This window comes from Genypterus blacodes, unplaced genomic scaffold (assembly GCF_046128005.1).
Source record: "Genypterus blacodes isolate CSIRO-AG114 ecotype Tasmania unplaced genomic scaffold, CSIRO-AGI_Gbla_v1 ptg000056l_1, whole genome shotgun sequence".
Lineage (NCBI taxonomy): Eukaryota > Metazoa > Chordata > Actinopteri > Ophidiiformes > Ophidiidae > Genypterus > Genypterus blacodes.
In genome coordinates, this window is record NW_027466868.1 from 449,055 (window position 1) to 468,777 (window position 19,723).

General features: G+C 50.2%; 1 protein-coding gene across 2 annotated transcripts in view; it reads right to left on the minus strand.

The window, feature by feature from the left end:
• Nucleotides 1-1,259: 1,259 nt before the first annotated feature.
• The window catches only part of mgat5 (alpha-1,6-mannosylglycoprotein 6-beta-N-acetylglucosaminyltransferase), a 53,917-nt gene continuing 35,453 nt past the window's right edge, over nt 1,260-19,723 (minus strand). For both annotated transcript variants that reach the window (XM_076152402.1, XM_076152401.1), the window contains exons 10-17: nt 17,762-17,895; nt 13,467-13,600; nt 7,012-7,161; nt 3,573-3,719; nt 3,313-3,429; nt 2,480-2,554; nt 2,233-2,390; nt 1,260-2,101 (exon numbers count right to left, since the gene is read on the minus strand). In XM_076152402.1, coding sequence (XP_076008517.1) covers nt 1,903-2,101; nt 2,233-2,390; nt 2,480-2,554; nt 3,313-3,429; nt 3,573-3,719; nt 7,012-7,161; nt 13,467-13,600; nt 17,762-17,895 — 1,114 coding nt within the window. In that variant the 3' untranslated portion in view covers nt 1,260-1,902. The remainder of the gene's footprint in view (nt 2,102-2,232; nt 2,391-2,479; nt 2,555-3,312; nt 3,430-3,572; nt 3,720-7,011; nt 7,162-13,466; nt 13,601-17,761; nt 17,896-19,723) is intronic.

Consider the following 19,723-nt stretch of genomic DNA (forward strand, 5'->3'; position numbering starts at 1 on the left):
TTGCGGCTCAATAAACCGCTGGTGTGTAAAATGTCAGATTAAAGGCGCTGCTTGTTCAAAGCTTATCAGGAATTTGATCACCGCTATCTCGAAAAACCTTGAAGTCGAAAATCAATCACCCTTTTTTCAGATCACTGCTGAGAGACGAATCAGGAACGGACAGAGCTTCATTTTTTTTCTCCTTAGCCTTTTTTTTTTTTTTAAATTACTCTCGATAAATAAAAATCTATAAAAAGGAAAGAAAGAGAAAAGGACACCCCCTCCTATAAATAAAAAAGAAAACAGAGATATTTTTTTTCCAGCGAAACACGGAGATAAAGATCTGTGTACAAAATAAATAAAAAAGGAAAACCAAAGTCCATATGAACAATATACAGTGTTACTAATGTTAAACCTCTGCAGACAGACTAACGTAGTGCATTTGCTCCATTCAACACAACAAGACTACTAAATTTCATTTAACCGTAAAACATTTTTTTCTTCTTCCCCGCAGGCAAATTAACATCCAAAACGATTATCCGGACGAAGCGAAGGGATGGAGCTCGGTGCCATTCGTTAGCGCGTGGTGTTGCGTTGCGATACAGAAAGGAGCTAACGACGAACAAACGTCTCCGCGGGCTCGTCGGGGGGAGGGGCTCGTCGCTACCTGTCTAACACGAAAGCACAACATCCTACAACGTGCCGACGCCCTACGCGGCGCCCTGAGCTACAGAATGACCCCTGACCCCCCATCGCTTCATGTGCGGCGTGAGACAAAAACGAGCAAAAAGCTGCCCTCTACTGGCCTTTTGAGATGGACGCTCCCGCCTCCTGACAGCTTTAAAGCAGCACTATGGAACACCGTGACTCACATACATCATATTAATGTGCCAGTCAGATTATGGCAAGTTGGATATTACGTATTGCTTTGCGGCGTAAACAAAAGTGCCTATTTTGTCGCTCGGGGTGTCTGCAACTGAAAACGTGACGGTAAACAAATGCCGCTAACACACTGCTCCAGGGCGCCAAATTACAACGACATAATGCTACTTTAAATTAAACCTCTCCACGTGCAACTCAAACGTGAACGTACATAAGTCAGCCAAAGTATCGTGCCGGCATCGTGATATTTAGCTGTTTTTAAGGGAATGGCGACGCTAAAACTTCCAGGATAAAAATCTAGACGTCTTCATTGCGCGTTCGCTCTCGCCCAACCTGCTTCCAGAGGAGAGGAGCGGGTTGGTTACAGTGTAAAACTGGTTTCTTCTTCAGTCGCCGTCTGTTAGGCCTGTGACAGCCCCGGTGTGTGTGTGTGCGTGTGCGTGTGCGTGTGTGTGTGTGTGTGTGTGTGTGCGCGTGTGTTTGGTGGGGACTCGGGCCTTCAGACGTGCTAGTCCAGTGCAAACCTACCTAAGATTACAGAATAAACAGTTCTAAATTGAACCAGTAGTTGATGGGGGGAGGGTTGGGTGACGGGTGGGGTGCGCCCCAAACCGTTAGGTCTTGCAGTACCACATGTGGCCACGAGACTGCGTGGCTGCAGCAGAGAGCTCGGTTAAAGTCTGACCGCTCCACGCGTTGATTCAAGTAATCCAGAGTCTGGATAAATGTCCTCAGGGCCCACAGCGCCCCCTGCTGGTGAATCTTTGTGGTGACGAATGCTCAGGTTAACTGCAGCTGGAGGAAACAAACGGCGATAAATATGACAAAAACACACGGTCCCACAAAACAGTCCGGTTGTGGGTGTGTAAGCATGTTACAGGAGTGTGTGAGTGTTGTTTGCGTGAGTGTGTATCATGGAGTTTCAGCTGCTTGACTGCGGGGCCCTGGCATCATCTGCACAAGTGTGTGTCCAGACACCATTCCTTCAACCGAGCTCCCTCCAGTCCCCCTCCTGTCAGCCTGCGCGTGTGTGTGTGCGTGCTATAGGCAGTCCTTGCACAGCGCCACCTGGCCCTTCATGTAGTCGCGGCACGGGCAGATGCGCTGCATCGACTGGTGAGCGCCGGCGCAGCTGAACAGCAGCAGGTCAGACTGGAAGATGCAGTGGCGACGCGGCTCACTGTAGGCCGGGACGAGCGTGTCTGCGCTCGACTCCACTGTCTGACAGTCGATCCCAAACCTGACAGAGCGAGGACACACACACACAGACATAATGAGCCTTTAATGCATCCCAGTAGCTAAATAGTGGTACTGGTATTGTGTGTGGTTGTGTAGTTGTGTGTGTGTGTGTGTGTGTGTGTTTTGTCCCACCTGGCCAGGTCCTTGTCCTTGTTGAGATGTTGGAAGAAGGAGGGCTCACAGATGAGCTGGGCCTCCTGACAAACCTGCTTACAGGAGCGACCCGGCTCGGCCATCTTGACCTGCAGGGTGCTGAGCGGCGGCCACATCACCTGACCGTGGCAGAAGTCCTGACAACAACAAGACCGGAGTCACGACAGGGTTTGTAAAATGGGAAACGGGACGACAGTAAACAGAGCGCTGGTGTCTACAGGCGTACCTGGTTCTCAATGAAAGCGTTGACCCTCTGCAGCATCCCCTCACAGGTGAACTCATAGGGCAGGTAGGGCTCAATCTGAAGGGACGCACACACACACACAAATACAAAGACGTCAAACAAACACCAGGAGAAGCCAGAGTGTGTGTGTTTCTCAGCCTGGTGAAATATTATCCCGCCGTCTGCCCTTTGTACCGGCGTCTTTAGAGTCTCATCTACTCCACGCGCTCTCGTTTGAAGAAGGAAACCTCAATCGGGCCTATTGTTGTGTGTCAAGTCGGTTTGCCGCTCTCTGAAACCTTCTCTGAGGAGGAGGAGGAGGAGGAGGAGGGGGAGCGAGCCAAGCCGGAGCCTGGTAGGCTGCAGCCTGACACGGCTCACAAAGCATATGAGGCTCAGCGGGCTCGTCTGGATGAACAAAGCCATTGTTCCGAGCGGCTCGGCGGCGCACAACACAACACGAGGTCCGGGGCCTTTAAATATGCATGGGGACTCGGGACACGGAGACGGAAAAAGGATCCCGCGCTCTGTCCTTTCACTTTTTCAGGTTTCCACCCAAGCGGGTTTAGTGAATAAAGCTTCTGTTGTGTCAGATTTCCGGCTCTTCTGTCAGATGTTCTGTCTTTTGTGGCGACGTAAAGCTTTAAAGTGACATTAAGAGACTTTCTTAACTTATAGAAAGTGTCTCAACGCGTCTTAATGGTTGCACCTCCTCTATATAAACATAGGCTGACGTGTTGGGAGGATTTAAAGGAATAATCAGGGATCTTGTGGAGGAGTCTATAAATCAGCTTATATGTTGCGGCTTCATTGTTGAGCTGAATGCTAAGCGTTACCTTCTGGCTGAGGATGGAGCTGATGGCTTTCTCAACCTCCACCGGGTTATCGATGTCCACCGTCCACACGTGGGGCTGCCCGATGTACACCTCGGCGTACGGATGCTGGGAGCTGAGCTGCGGGAGGGAGGGAGGGAGAGCGAGAGAGAGAGCGAGAGAGCGAGAGAGCGAGAGAGAGAGAGAGAGAGGAGAGGTGAGTGAGCGACCTTTTAAGAAAAGCAGCAGAGTGGAAGCTTCTCCTGCGCCTCCTCGCCCCTCACCTCTCTCAGAGTGGGTTTGCCCTTGAAGAAGTCGGTGTTCTTGCTGCTCTTGGGCGGGGTGAACTTGGGGTTGAGGAACGCGCAGCCGTTGGCGATGGCCTCCAGGGGGGCGGGGCCCTCGTAGGGGAAGGACAGACCCACGAAGAGCTGAGGTGGAGAGGAAACACGGACACAAAGACACAAAAACACACATTAGACTCAGCAGGCCTGTTGGTATCATTGCCTCTCTGAGCGTTTCTCCTTCTCGTGATCGTCCTGGACGCTCACTAGTGGCTGCTCGTGACACTGAATCACTATCAAGCTTAACTACCGACTGAACACACACACCACACACACACCATCACCACAAATCCAAACACAGGTTGTGAAAAGGAAACTGCAGCGCTCGCTCTCGCTGCATTTACTGCTTTAATTGTGAGATATTTGTGTCTGGACGCGTCGCTTTGCTCGCCACGCGGCCACAGAAACCAATTAAACGGCTCGCGCTTCTCTGTTGTTTTCATACCGCCTCTCTCTCAACACCTCTTTAACAAAGGCGGACAGACGGGGAGGTTTAGACGCGGGCGGCTGGCTAAGGAACCAGAAGAACAGAAGAAGACGAGGCGGTGTGGGAGAGTGGAGTTTGTGCTTTTTTTGCTGATAGCAGCTGTTCGTCCTTGTTGAAACAAAACTCCCCTGTGTTATCGCCGCCTTTTCTCTATTAAAAAAAAGAGGCTTGTAAGAAAACAAACAGGTTTAATAGGACGACGCCCCTCGCCGCTCCACATCACAACCTCGGCTTGTTGGTGTTTAATTATCCCGCAGACTTGTAAAGCTTTGGTTAGGAGGAGTTTCTTTACAAAGTGCCTCTGTAACTTATCAGCTCTTTGGTCTGGTGCCTGCGTCTGCTGCGCTACGAATGAAACGCACCCAAAGTCCCCCTCGCACGCTTACAGGTTGCACCGTACGGGGGGCTCTGATAACACACACCGCCTCTCACAGACGGACAGAGCAAATATTTGCGAGGCTGCTGCAGCGTGCCGTGACCAGACGCAGCTCGTCCGCAGGAGTGTGAGACAGCAATCCAGAAAGAGAGAGAGAGAGAGAGAGCGAGAGAGAGAGAGGGAGAGAGGGGTGAGGAGGGTCGATGAGGGCGAGTGCTCGTTCTGTGGAGAGCCGAAGCTCGTTACAATGAGGAGTCTGTGTGTGTGTGAGTGTGTTTGTGTTTACTGGTGTGTGTGTTGCTGACCCATAGGAAGAGAGGAGGAACAGAAAGCCTCTTCAGGTCCTTCTCCTCATGCTGGAGTCTCACACACACACACACACAGTCTCATGTTCTCTTCAGGCTTTTAGAGAGAGGAATTCCCCCAAAAAGCCTCCATCTGACCTCATGTGGCTCACATGTGAAGGTAAACTGCACACTCATGACCGCTCAGTGCCAACAGGTGGCAGCAAAGCACAACTCTTCAGATGTATGTGTGTGTGTAAAAGCTCCTGGATGCTGAAGAACAGTCAACGACTCTTTGAGGAAGAACGGAGGAGGAGGAGAGCAATATCATAAATCTGGTTGGATAGCAGCAAATTTAATAAGGGAATCAATTACAATCACAGCTTAACACAGCTTATTATATCGCGTCATGGTGTGTGTGTGTGTGTGTGTGTGTCCTTGGGGTTTTTGTTTTTTTTGCTGCTCATATTCACGTGAAAGCACAAACTGAGAACAGAGCTGGAGGATTGAGTATCAAGGACGCCTCGCCCGCCCCCCATCCTCCCATCGATCCGCTTCTCCTCCAATCCCGCTGAAACCTCCTGGCTTTGTGTAAATTTATAGCCCGACCTTAAACCTTCCTCTCTCCGCCCGGCCGTAATCTGTCCCCCCCCCGGGAAGGACAAGTTGATAAGGAGGAGGAATATTAGACCGAGTGTCAATGAGACGTCACAGAGACCGACATCGATCCACGTCCGGTTGTTTGGGTTCAGAGTGAGGAGGTGAACCTGTGTGACATCCATCAACGGCCCGTAACAGCCAGGGTGTGTGTGTGTGTGTGTGTGTGTGTGTGTGTGTGTGTGTGTGTGTGTGTGTGTGTGTGTTAAAGAGGCACTTGGAGATGTGGAGAGGGAGCCGAGCTCAGTGGAGCAGCGCCGCCGCTTGAGCCGTTTGATCATCGGCGATATTCCCCTGATAATGCGGCGAAACGCGTCACCGTTTATTTCTGGAACTTTTGTCTTGAGAGGGAAATCAAAAATGTCAGACACGCAGCAGAGAACTCCACACGGCGCCCATTATGTTCCACTGTACCCAGAGTCCATACCTCCCTCAGGGCCAATTATGAGCCCGCTTGCAGGTACAGTAAGCGTGCGATCAGAGACGGAGACGCTTCATTAAAGAGAAGAAGCGTCTGGTCCGGCGCGTTTCACTTCCTCCCGTCTCCGACTTGTGTTCAACTTGGTGGCTTTCGACTCAGCAATCAGGTTTCCGAGTGGCTTCTGTTGTCTTTCCTGTCTGGGCTGAATGAGTTTGACTCATTAGTGATCCCACCCTGCAGCCTGTAGGGTGTTTCCTCTTCTTCCTCCCTTCCACCACACGCACCCTCAGGAACAAAGCGGGACTATCCGGTGCTGGAATGTTCCTCCGCTTCCCCTCCGAGTCTACGCTGCAGAACAATAACCAGGGTTTCACTTTCAAACCTGAAGTCTCAGTGAGGGCTGCGATCTTCCCTCCAACCCGGCATTGGTTTCCCCCCGAAGCGGTCCAACATCCGGACATATCTTGAGAAAGGCGTTGTTTGTTGGTGAAATCCAGCCTCGCCAACGTGTGAGAGAAGCTGATCTCTCTCCAATGTCTTTGGTTCCTTGGTTGAAGGTGCCAGCGCAGAGCCAAATTTCACAGCCTGAAGAAGAAAACCTATTTCTGGGCTGCAGAAACACTCGGTGCGATCCAAGAGTGGAAGTGAAGACCGGATTTCCAGCCTCCTCGTCTGTCTCCATCCTTCTTGCGTTTCCGCCCTCCCGACTCTTGTCTGATGTCTGCTCTCTCCTCTCAACGTCTGCCTGGGTTTGGCTTTCAAAGCTTGGAGCAGGTTTGGAGCAGCGCAGCAGGCTGGCGTCCAAACCCTCTCCTCCGTCTTTCCATCCGTCTTTCGCACCGGATCAAGAAAGACTCGGAACTCCCAAGATGTCAGTAGAAACGTAAATCGCATTTATGCTCAAAGTTCCCATATGCTTCAATTATTCACGCGCGTTCTAATGACCTTCCTGCTGCCTTCTGAGGTCTGTGAGGCCTCCACTATTTTTCCAAGCAAGCCAATTAATTCTTCTAGGACCCAGACGGCACGTGGATTCGTGAGACAGACGGACCTTGGTGGACGGACTGTCACATTGAACGGCACGTCGATATGACCGGACGCTACCTTGGATCCGGATCGTAGATTTGAACGACCTGCTGCTGAGGAGGACTCACCTTGGTTTCCCTCAGGAGGAACTGCAGGTCTCTCCCGCTCAGGATGCCGTGGTTCCGGACGTAGCTGGGCAGGTGCACGGTGCTGGTGCCGTGCACGGTGCCGTGGACCTCCGTGTAGCTGTGGATGATGTCCAGGTACTGCTTCTTGTCCTGAAAAGAAACGGAGAGAGAGAGAGAGAGAGAGAGAGAGAGATTGCGTGAGTGGATCACCTCGGAAACCTGCTGATCTTTTGTGTGAGTGACCTCTGGCTACAATGGCAGGCGGAGCTGAAAATAACTTGAATCAGTGCTTTGGTCATCAAAGTCCACCTGGACAAAGCATTCAGTGGATCCCTCAGCACCTTTACTTCCTTTTATCCTAACATACTTCCTAAATGGACTTCCTGACGAGAGTAAAACAGACAAAGAGGAGAAGCGACGGCCACTTTCCAACAAAATGAAACCCTGTGATGTCTGTAAACGATGACAAAATGGAAACCGGTTTAAAGTCCTCCTCCGGTTAAGACGCGAGAGAGAGAGAGAGAGAGGTCGACATCAGAGAAGATGAAGGTCAATTCTACCCCGTGTCCGCTCTGCTCGCAGGTAGGAGCGCCGGAGCGTTCATCAGCCGATCAAACCCAGAGCCTTTTCCCTTTCAGATCAGTCGCTCTGATCGCCACAAAAGCAGCTTTTTACTCAAACCCCTTTCTAAGCTGGGAGGGAAGCGTGTTCGCTCGGCTCAGTCAGGGCTTTGATCATGAACGCTGCAGGACGCTGTGATGTCATGGAGCTGAGGCGTTCAGGACTGAAGCAGGTTACTGCCTCAGTAAGGACGGGATGACGCACACGTGTACATTAGTGGGGATGTTATTGATCCCCGACACTCACACCATTAGTTCTTCTGTGTGTGTGTTTGCAGAGATACACATGCAAACAAACAACGCCCCCACACACACACACACAATCCTGCTGCTGAAACATTTCTGCCTCTCTCCTCTGCCACTCTGCTGGCATTTCCGGAAAAGTTAACCCCACCCCACCCTCTCTCTCTCTGTGTGTGTGTGTGTGTGTGTGTATGTGGGTGTGTGTGTGTGTGTATGCCTCAGTGCTTCCTCTAGGAGCTTAAATTCCAGGTAGCCGCTCGCCAGGATCCCTGGAGGCTCAGCTATCAGATGCCTCCAGCCAGCCTGCTGTAACTAAAGCAGTCCTCTGTGTGTGTGTGTGTGTGTGTGTGTGTCTCTGTGTGTGTGAGGGAAAGAGGAGAGAGAGAGAGCGAGAGATGAAGTCCTAATTAGAAGGTGAAATCTCTACCCTGTAATCTTCTCACTGAGCGCACAACCTGTTTGTGAACGCGGACAAAGCAATTGTGAAAGTAATGTTACTGTACATCTTTAAACAGACACACACACACACGCGCACACACACACACACACACACACACACACCTAAATCTATAGGCGTTTACACAGGGGGCCAGAACCTGCTGACGAAAAAGAGGAACGAGGCAAAAACACTACCAAGGACTTCATAAGGCCTCTCAGGGCAACAGGATGTGTGTGTGTGTGTGTTTTACTGGCTGCTTTGCACATGCACGTGTGTGTGCGTCTGTGTGTAAGGCTCAGGCTGTCCACACTCAAAGGCGTCCACACGGTCTATGGAGCACAGCTTGCTTCGCTAACTTTCCCTCACTCTAAACACACACACACACACACACACACACACACACACACACACACACACACACACACACACACACACACACACACACACACACACACACACACACACACACACACACACACACACACACACACACACACACACACACAGGCAGGAGAAACACCAGAACCAGTTCACGCGAGCGTCATACGTGACAAGAATCACAACGGCCTATCGATGGGGGCAGCACACGGGGTTCTGGAGGAGGTATCAAATCAGTGCTGCTGTCGGGGGTTTGATTGAAGCAGGAGAGGAGGAAGAGGAGGAGGAGGAAGAGGAGAGTTTTATGACCTTGTAAATCAGAGGGAATTTGTAAACCCCGTGGCGGAGAGAGGAAACAGGAGAGGCGGCGGCTGCTTTCTGTCGCCCGTGGGAGAACTGAGCGATGAGCACCCGGGGAGGAAGACTTACTGACTCAGACCTGAAGCGAGGCAGGGGAGGGGGGGGCTGCGGAAATGACACTTCTTCAAGGGACGCGGTTCTTTGAGGGTCAGAGTACTGATTTGGACCATGAAGGGGAAGAAAGTGCAGCTTAAAGAGAACAAACAGGACGGTAATCAGAGCATTCAGCACCGCTCTTCTGTTCTTTGGGGCTGAGAGCAGATTTTGACGTTTCAGCACTTTGGCTTGACAGGTAATGATGTCACCGCACTGGAGCAGGGAACAGAGGAATCTTGCTCCGTTGCACATTTCAAGCTCAAACTGTCAAAGTTCCCTTTTTCACTTCCAGCCCCGGTGCAGTTGACTTGCTGGGCTGTCGTGCTTTGATTCTTTGTGTTCTAAGGTGGATTTGATTGTGTTTCTGCGTTTGTACATCGCAGCATATTGGAATCCTTGACAGTCTTGTTCATATCCGGGCCTCCGGTGAGAAGAGATCCTTAACCTCAGACTGAATAAGAGCTACAGTATGGTACGATTCTACTGCAGCCACCTGGAGGAGACGGAAACCTCCTCAGAATGTAGACGGGTCCCGATCGGTTCCCCCCTCGACATCAAGCGCTCCTCAGATCCTCCTCCCATCTCAAACGATCCCCGATCGCCAAGACTGCGGAGCACAGAAACTGGAAGTGCGACAGATATTGACTTTGAGGGAAAAAACGGAAGAAAAAAATCTGTGTCCCCAGCGACCTCTGACACCTAATTACCGCACACGCAGGCCAACGAGCTGACTGGCCGACTCCACACACTGCGGCGAGCTGAGGGAGCACATTAGGGGCCGAGTCAGGGAAGCCTGGACTCAATGCGTGGACACTTTTCCAGCTTAATGACTTCAGGAGTGACTGGCGTGTCTGGAACCTGAAGTTAAACAAAAAAAGCAACGTCACGGCAGATATCATCATCGCGTCACCGACGGCTACGGACGCAAGGAACAGAAGACTGACAGACGGAGCGCCTAGCGGAACCAGCAGATCGTGATTGATGCACAGTTTAGTGAATGTAAATCTCATTAGACGGCCAAATTAACAGAAGCTTAATTAGCCCCAGAGGGCACGGGGGCGGTTGAACAGCATCTATGAGTGTTTAGGAGTGCAGTCAGGTGACGTTATGTGCTCCGGCGCCCTCGGCCCATTAGCTGTAATGGTGTAGAACATATTGGTGATTGGTGGCTGGCCAGAGAACGTTCTTGGCTGTCAGACTGGGATGGTTGCAAAAACGAGCCCTCCCTGCTGTGTGTGTGTGTGTGTGTGTACACGTGCTGGCCTCGCTCCTCCCCTCAGGGATTTCATAAACACGTCTGATCCAGATGTGACTTTCCCCCCCTGTCCTGTCAGCAGCCTCAGCTCTGTGCCATGAGTCCGGCTGCTAATGACACCAGGGGGTTCTTTAAAGCCATTTCCATGCAGCCAAGACTCTACTTAGTGGGACGTGTTGTGAAGGAAACGGCACATCTGGGAGGAGAAAGTGTGATTTCAGGCCTAATTATCCCAAAGCACAAACCCACACAGGAGCACTGCAGGTTCTGGGCTGATGCGGTATCAGCAGAGTTTGGTTCCTTATAATAACTATAAGTTGAAATACAAATTATTCATTACTAAAGCAACTTGGCTTACTTTTCCCAACTGTATCTATCAGCTCCTAGGAGCAGCGGGTTTATAAGAGCAGTGTAACGTGTGTGTGTGTCTAATGTGCCTTGTCCTCCTCCTCCTTAATCACAGCAGAGGATGTCCCATGATTATTAAATTCAATCCCATCTTAATCTAATACTGAGACGGGGCTCCGACAAATTAATAACCAACGTTTGATGGGCAGACATCAGATCGTCTGGTCTGAGTCTGATAGTGGATAAAGCCTGAGCGTGCTGCACCTGCTGGACGAGCCCCCGGCCTGATTCAATCAAACATCTGCCGTGGGAGGAGTCTCAACGCCGCCGCCACGTCTCCTGGAGCAGACGGTTTAATGTTCAACTCCATTCCGTTGACCATCATAAAAACAAATGAAAAGAGATGAAACGCAGCGTTGTGAAGCTTTGTTTGTGAGTGTGAGAGAGTGGGAGGGAGGGAGGGTTGGTTCAGTGTGCATGTGTGTGTGTGTGTGCCATTTGTCTTTCTCCAACACATCCTCTGATCTGTTGCCAGGGGCCTGAAGCTCTCCGTCCCTTTCTGCATCTCTCCTCACATCCTTCTGCACGCTCCCTGCTATTCCACGGTCCGTCTAGACAATAGCCACGGCCCCTTATCCACCTCACCAAACCATTACAATCGCAACAGAGATGCAGATAACCACCAGACCGCACGTGAGACGGGCTTAAGGTGAAACAACAGAGATGTCAGGATTATATAACACTGTCACGGTTAATTTTAGTATCTTCAGACACGGGCTGACACATTTAAGGTTTTCTGTATTGTTCGCTTGTGTGCGTGTGTGTGTGTGTGTGTGTGTGTGTGTGTGTGTGTGTGTGTGTGAGTGTGTGTATGGAGAGGAGGATGGAGCGAGGTAGAGAGAGAAGACAGGCAGTCTCCAGTGCTCCGTCTTCCTAGTGCTCCCAAATGGGTTGCTATGGAAACAGCTCCCAGAGACGGTGGTCTGGCCATTTTTATTTTGGGTCTCGCCGCCGACACCGCCTCCTCTTCAGACCAGCCGATAAGTCACAGGCGACCTCCGCCTCTGTCGTCCCCAGACCTCGTCGTGCGTCTCGCTCACTGTTCCTCCGACATCACATGTGGCTTCGTTAATTCGGCCCGGAACGATCCAGGATTTGAATCGCAGGAGGCTTCACACACTCGCCCATCGGAAGGGAGACACCGCTGTCAATATTTCATCTCCTCGCCTTTTTTTAACGGCCGCGACTCCGCCCTCGTGACTCAGATTTATATCTCACGCCCTCTTCCTGACACCAAAGTTAAACCCCCACTCTCTGTTTTTTACAACCCAATAAAAAACAAATGAGATAAGACTCGTTGGGGAAGATACGGCTTCCCCTTTTCCCAAAGTTCGGCCCCGCCCCCTTGATCCAACCAAATATTTTGATAAGGTTTTATGAAAATACTAATAAAAACCACAATGAGAAAATGAGGCAGGATTTTATGGGGACAGAAGAAGAAGAAGAGAGCGAGTGTCGACTTAAGGTGAAGGCAGCTTTACCGCAATGTTATGCAGAAGGTAAGAAGACATCACTCCTCGTTAACTCAACATTAGGACAGGCTCAATTTCACCTAGATACCAGTTTGCGGCAGTGTGAATGTTTGGGCGGTCTCGGGGAACATCGATCACGGGGAGAAGACTTGTAGGCCGCATCATCGCATTAAACCACCATTTAGAAATGAAACCCCCTCACGGAAGCTGAAGGACGGGGCGATGTACGTGAGAGGGGAAGGAGGCTCGGCGGAGAGAATGAGTAAGCTTCGCCCGTCAGTCCGCGCCAAAATAGCCCTTTAATTAAAAGCAGGGCGGTAATGAACACGTTTGGGAGTGTGATTAGCAGCTAATGCCCCTTGCTGTGATGGGCTGATGGGCTCTCCCAGCATGCCCTATTCTTTTACTGCTAAATGGAACATGCGACCGCAGCAACGCGCCAGTTAAGTCGCAGGGTTATAAAATGGAAAACGACTCGGCGCGGCCGGCGCTGCAGCGGAGGGCTGGCTGCGTTTGCGTAGCTTCTTGACGGGAGCAGTGTTCCGCGGTTCTTCCTTTTGTCCTTTGGTGTCGAGTTGCTTTGTCAGACATCCAAGTTAAGAAGCCCCGTTGGATCTGAGGAGACCTGTTCTCAAACACATTAGGTGTCTGTTGAAAGCTCATCAAGCAGCGCGGGCAGGAATCCAAACATCTGCCCTTTGCCAAAATGACGTTCAAACCTCTCCAAGTCCCCGAGTCGCGTTTTGTGTGTGTGTGTGTCTGAGATACAGTAATCCCCCTGTGGTCTGAGGGAGAATCTGAATGCGTTAGTGAGTCCACAGAGGAAGAGGAGATATGCTTGCATCTGAGTTGCGAAATCAGAGCCCTTTAAGTTCCCACTCAAACTTTTACCCAAGGTTGTTCAAAGAGTTTCACTGCAGAACTCTGGGCGGTAGGAATATGGGTTATCTTCAGTGTGCCGCTGAAGAGAAGAGAGAGCGAAGAGACGTCCCGCACACTCATCTTCAAGAACCCCTCACGAGTGTGTTAGAAAAGCACTCCAGTGTTTGTTTGGGCCGAGCGGATACATCTGAGGGCTTTTGTGTGGATTTTCCTCTTAAACTATTGAGAGCTGTGTGGCGCTGTTCCTTCGGCAGCATTGCCAAAGGTGTGTGTGTGTGTGCGCTTGAGAAGGATTGCCGTACCTTCCAGAAGTTGTCGACCTTGCCGTAGACGAGCGACTGATTCTGCCGCTTGATGTCATCGATGTGCCTGATGTCGCTGGCGTTCAGGTGCTGCTCCACCACAAAGCCCAGGAAACTGTTGTCTGGAGTGTGAGCTGCAGTGGGAACAATGGACACACACACACACACACACACACAAAGCAGAGATTAATATCACTCTTAGGGATTAAAAAGAACACGTTACACACTCTCTAAGGCCTCACTTCACTCTGGACCCGAGAGGAAACCGAACACTCGAACGAGTCAACGAGCAGTTTGGGAGCAAAAGAAAGGAAATGAATGAAACCAATTACATCACAGGAAATGCAGTTCTGTTTAAAACATCAAATTGCAGCATTAAGCATTGTTCAGTGCTCGCAAAAGAGGAACAGGAACAGTTGCGCAACCAAGAGGATTGTTGTTTTTCCTTCTTTGTTTTTTCTGTATTGCCCAACGATGGCTGGTTACTATAGGAACCACCAGACGAGTAGGTGAAATCTGCAGAAACTGGCTGCTTTCTACTTCACAAAACAAACCTAAGGATGTAGATTCCGGGCTGAGGGGGCGGGGGGGGGGGGGTGCGGTTGGTGAGGCTCGGGTTGCAAATCTACAGAGGCTTTGATTCTCCGTGATCTAATTAATTCTTAAAAGTAGCCGCGGGGCGTGAGCGCGACCACACGAGCGAGAGTGAAGAGCGAGGTCGCACGGGAGCAGGAGGTGTTTCGGTTCAGAGCTGTGGTTTTGTAGTGTCGGAGCCCCGGGGAGCCGCTGCGGTCAGCCATCCCCGATTATACCAGAGGAGAGGAGAGGAGAGGAGAGGAGGAACCAGAGCCAAACAATCAGTAACTAATGTTGATTTGAGGAATTACGGGCAGGAGCCATAAAACTCCGCCACAGTTGTCTCGTTTCCTCGCGCTGACATCAAACAGTAACGCCCGCTGTGTAAATGTCAGAGGGATCAAACAGAGAACGTCCCTTTTTCTAACAGATATAAAACCTGACAGGTAATGAGTTAGGGGCGTATTTACCGAGGTGTGGACAGTTGGGGCTGTCTAATTATCTTACAAACTCAATAAAGCGGTGGGTGAACAGCTGTGTTATCCACGTAGGTGCGCTGTTATCCCAACGGTTCATATTCAACCGCCACAAACACCCTGTGGACTGATGTGACCCCACGGAGGTTTAGAGAGTGTGAATGAAAGCCTGAAGACAATGGTAGAAGGACGCAGCGTGAAAGTGTGAGTGTGTTTGTGCTGAACGCTGTGTTTTGAAGGGGTGTTGGCTGGAATGTGATCTTTCCCACCCAACCAACAACACAATGTTTGTTCTCTCTTCACTTACTCTACCAGCTCGGCATACAAATCCTTAGGCAAACAGAGATATTGATCAGGGAAAGAGGGAATTCTACACCTTATAGCGATCCTAATTCAGACGAGAGAGAAAAGGTGAATAAATGAGAAATGTATGGGCTTCTATCTCTAATCGCGTTAATGGAATGTTCTTCACCCAACTTATCAGATAAGAGGCAAAGTATCTTCAGATGAGACTGAATGAACTTCGCACCCCGGGAGCGAAAACAATCTCCATGTCTTGCACTCAAATCCACTCTGTGCCTTTGACTTCTTCCCTCTGAACAATATAAAGTGGGACCTTTCACCCACTGAGCGCCGTTCACTCGGTGGTACACACACACACACACACACACACACACACACACACACACACACACACACACACACACACACACACACACACACACACACACACACACACACACACACACACACACACACACACACACACACACACACACACACACGTGGGGCAAAGCAATGGAATGTGGGTGTAGGTGTTTGTGAAGACGTCGCAAGAACTGCGTTGAGTGTGGGTGTTGACAGAACACACACACAAAAGAGAGGGAATAACGTTTCAAAGGATTGCAAAATGAATCAATATTGACCGGAGCTCCTTCAGACCGCATCCTGAAGTGCTAACGTGACGATCCCAGGCGCCGGGACCAGGATGTAGGACACTTCAACTGACAAGACTAACCGGCCGTTAGTTAGTTTGCCTTGGTCGTTCGCGGAAAAACACACGGACCGGGACGAGGTTTGCTTTGCAGAGGCGACCGGATCGACTTTGTTTGGATGGGAGTCGATACGGTGTGGAAGAGGATTCAGGCTGGGTTCTTTCTTTCTTTTTTTTTTAACTCTTTCTCTGCCCCGGCCATCCTAAGCAAACCTTTAAAGATCGACTCTTCCGGCCTTGAAGGTTCTTACGTGGCACAAACAGATCTCACACACACACATGGATTAAACTACAGGATTGTGTCTCTGATATTATCAATCAAACCTTAACGGGCGACGTGAAGGATGGAGAGGTCAACAGCGTGCTTGGCGAGGCTTCACAGATAAAGATAAACCGTATCTGCTGCCATGTTCAACCTCTGACCGGCATTAATCATCATTTCATGTCAGGGATTGAGGATTAAGATGCACGGCCACACACGCAGGGAATTATACAAACAAAGACAGCAAGATAACATCTAGTATACTGGATGGTGTATAAGCCGCACGTCCTGTCACCTTATATTCAAACGTAACAGAAGGAGGAAGAAGATAAGAGGAAGTAGGATAGTTCACTTTACATCATCATTCCTTTTTTTGAGCATTTTTCAGTTTGAAATTCTGTAGTCTGGTCTCACAGCTCCTTAGGTCTTCACGGCTTCCTTATTTTCAGTGACTTGTGGTGGGAAACAGAGCCGACACACACTGAGATACACATCACACTCAGACACAAATAGCCCAGAGAGCCCAGAAAACACACCCTGCTCTGCGCTGAATGAAATAGATTAATGTGGTCAATTTGGGCCGTGTCTCGTCTTATTTGCCAGAAGCCACGCGCTCTCCGTTCCCCAAACCAATGATTTATGGAGCTCTGCCTAATCGTAACAAACGGACCAATCTGAGTTGAGGATGAATTAGTCACTGCCGCCTGGTTTGTCCATCCTTACGTTGGACACTCAGGTAGGTGAGAGGATAAACTGCCAAACAGCGGCTGACGCAAACATTCGGCCTCCGCGTGACTGAAATGTCCTCGAGCGGTAAATTCCCTCCTCTGACCTGAAAAGAGCACATCTGCTAAGACACACACACACACACACACGGTGCTAGTGTGATATGTGAATATGACGTATGCTCTCATCACGCATGGCGGTGATACAGTCAGCTTCTATGTGCTCTGGCCTGGAATCCCAACAAAGGAGCAGCTCTCTCTTTCTTGTGGCTGGAAGCGGTGCCATTTTGTGGTTTTAACACTTGGCCGGAGCACGGTGCACTTGTTTCACTCCAGATATCATCTAACCTAGCGACTCTTAACTGGATTTCCATGCAAAGCCCCCGTGTCTTATGAGAAAGACATACCCTGTTCCCGGGACAAAGGCTCCATTCAGGTGCCGTGGTTTCCTGGACGGTTCCTGGCTTCGCCTCGTCAGACGGGACCGCCGGGGTAACATTTCCACTTTCTCGCGGGGGAGAAGGTCAATACGCGGGGGAGGCTGCCTCATTCTCTCCACCTGACCCTTTTGCATGCACTCCAAACCACCAACCACCCTGCCACCTCATGTGATACACTAACAAAGCAATCAAAGCTGTGTGAAAGCTCATGGCAGAACGTAACTGACCTGTGCCTGACCTCCGTCTAATGCCTGGTTCACATGACCAGATCTGACATATCTGATGTTAGACATGATAAAGTCAATGTTTTGCTCCTCTGGTGTGTAAGAGTAAACACACTTCAGACAGATTCCACAGCCAAGTCTCTCAAAACTGGAAATTCCACAAGAAAAGTGACGGACGATTAGAGGGAACAATTAGTGACGCAAACAAAAAAGGGGAGAGTGAATGAAGTCATGGAACACGTTGCAGTCAGCACACCGCTCCGATTGTCTTGTAGTGCCTTGTAATCTGCTCCACAGGAAGTGTTTCTGTGGTAATCAGCCCAGATTCTGATCAGCATCACATGATTTATGCTGTCGGAAGGATTTTTGTTGTTGGCAAATTGACTTCATGTGGTTACGAACAGAACAGGAAACCTTCTAAGAACAGCCTGTGATGTTACTATGGAGATGAGACTGTACATCATGCGGTGAGGAAGGAAATCTTCTGCCAGATCATTTATAAATCGCGCACTTAGTATTTGGAATGCGGAGGAATGTTTCAAACAGGATACTGCGTCAACAAATCCATTTTTTCCAAAAATCCAGGCTGTTGACTTACGGAACATGGTGTTGAACTGCTGCGGGTTAAGGTTCCACTTCCCCCAGGGGGTCTTATGGCCCTTCGATTGTGCGTAGTGGGCGTGGTTGAACTCGGGCTCCGTCCCAAAGGAATCCAGCACCCTCAGCATGCACCTGTGAGGTACAGAAACACACACACACACACGTTAAAGCTTTAACAGATGTGTGACAGAAAGCCTAAACTAAACATTACATCTTCCGAGCACGTTTACTCTGGCTCCTGTTTAAATCAATGAAAGCCATCATCGTTATTATACATCAACGCGGTGCAAACAGAGCGCCGATGTTATATCACACCGTTCGCAGCGTGTGCCCACAATTACCGATACAGAGCAAAGGTGGCGTGCGGCTCTATCCGGCCCTGCGGAGACGTAGAGCTGAGGATGAGCTGAGGATGAGCATCACGGCCGACTCAAAGGTCACGGCCACATGATTAATTAAACGATGAGCTGGACAGAGAGCGCCAGATGCGGGGAAACATTCACTCCTGACCTTTCGCTCGCTAACTACCTCGTCACATCACACCGTCTCCCGTTTCTCCTGAGGCGGCTTGATTGCGTCCGCTCCGCCCCTCCGTTTCCCACCTGCTCTTTCCTGTGACGTGAGGCGAGGGCCGATGGAAACTGCTTTTTACCGTTTATAATTGGAGATGCAGGCTCGTGTCAACCTGTTGCTGTTGCTGTAGCTGTGAATCTCTCTCTCTCTCTCTCTCTCTCTCTCTCTCTCTCTCCCTCTCTTTCTGTCTCTCTCCATCCCCTCACCCCCTCACCCCCCCCATCTGCTCCTCTCTCCTCTGCTCTCCTCTGCTCTTTTACGAGTGTGTTCCCCCTCCATCCTTGGCTCTTGCTTGTCTTGATTGCAACAAATCTTAAATTAATGAGCCGGTTTTACCGAGCCACCCTGACTCTGAGGAGAGAGAACATCCTCAGGGGCAAATAAAGTTATGAGAGTGTTCGAGTAAAGTATGTGCTGTGATTACACTCCAGCTCGTGTCAAAGTACAACACTGAACATAAATCACACTGATAAGGAGCCAGGTGGAAATGTATGCGTCTGCACGCACATACATGCAGGCACATCTGTACCTACAACGTTCCCTCCCTCTCCCCCTCTCACTCTCTGTCTCTCTCTCCCCCTCTCTCTCCGTCTCTCTGCTTGTGTCTTTGCCCAGGCAGATGCACTGCAGATGGCTGTGTGAACTGCGAAAGAGCTCGGCAAGAGGAGAGAAAGCTTGAAAACATGTTTGCCACGAGGAAACTTGAGGAAAAAGGAGAACAACAACATTTCCACCTGCTCGGGAGAAAAACAATCCTCCTCAACAGATGGGCCGTACTGTATGGAGTCGTACGCAAACGAGGCTGAGGTGAGAATTGTAGCATTTGGGGGGACATACGGTGATGGCGATGGGTTGACAGCGAGCATCTCAGGGGCTGAGGACAGAATGAGGGAGGAGCTGAAGCTGCTCAGCTCAACACGTAAACACAGGAAAGCGTGTTAACAGTGTTTGTTTTTAGGTTTTACTGCATCTATTTATGGAAGAGGACAAGCACTACCGCACTACTTCAAGCTCAGACTAAAGCACATACACACACACAGACACACACACACACACACACCAAACAAATTGTTTGAAAAAGGAAATGAGAGGAGAATGGAAATAGTCATGAGAACAAACCCGTGTGTGTTTGTGATTCTGAGAACAGGAAATGCAAAACTGTGACATCCAGACTGTGGTGGATGTAAACACTGATGGTTAATCATTTCATATCTGCGGCCCAGCTGTACTTCAGTAGTCAGCAGCGACTCAGAGGGAACAGGTTATCGCCGGCACATTTCCCGGAGTCTCGCTGATGCAGATGAAAGCGCGACGTCTCGCTCTGATTAAGTTACTGGACTGGAAGATTCAATTAAACAGAACGATAGCCCGGCGGTCGGCTCGAGTT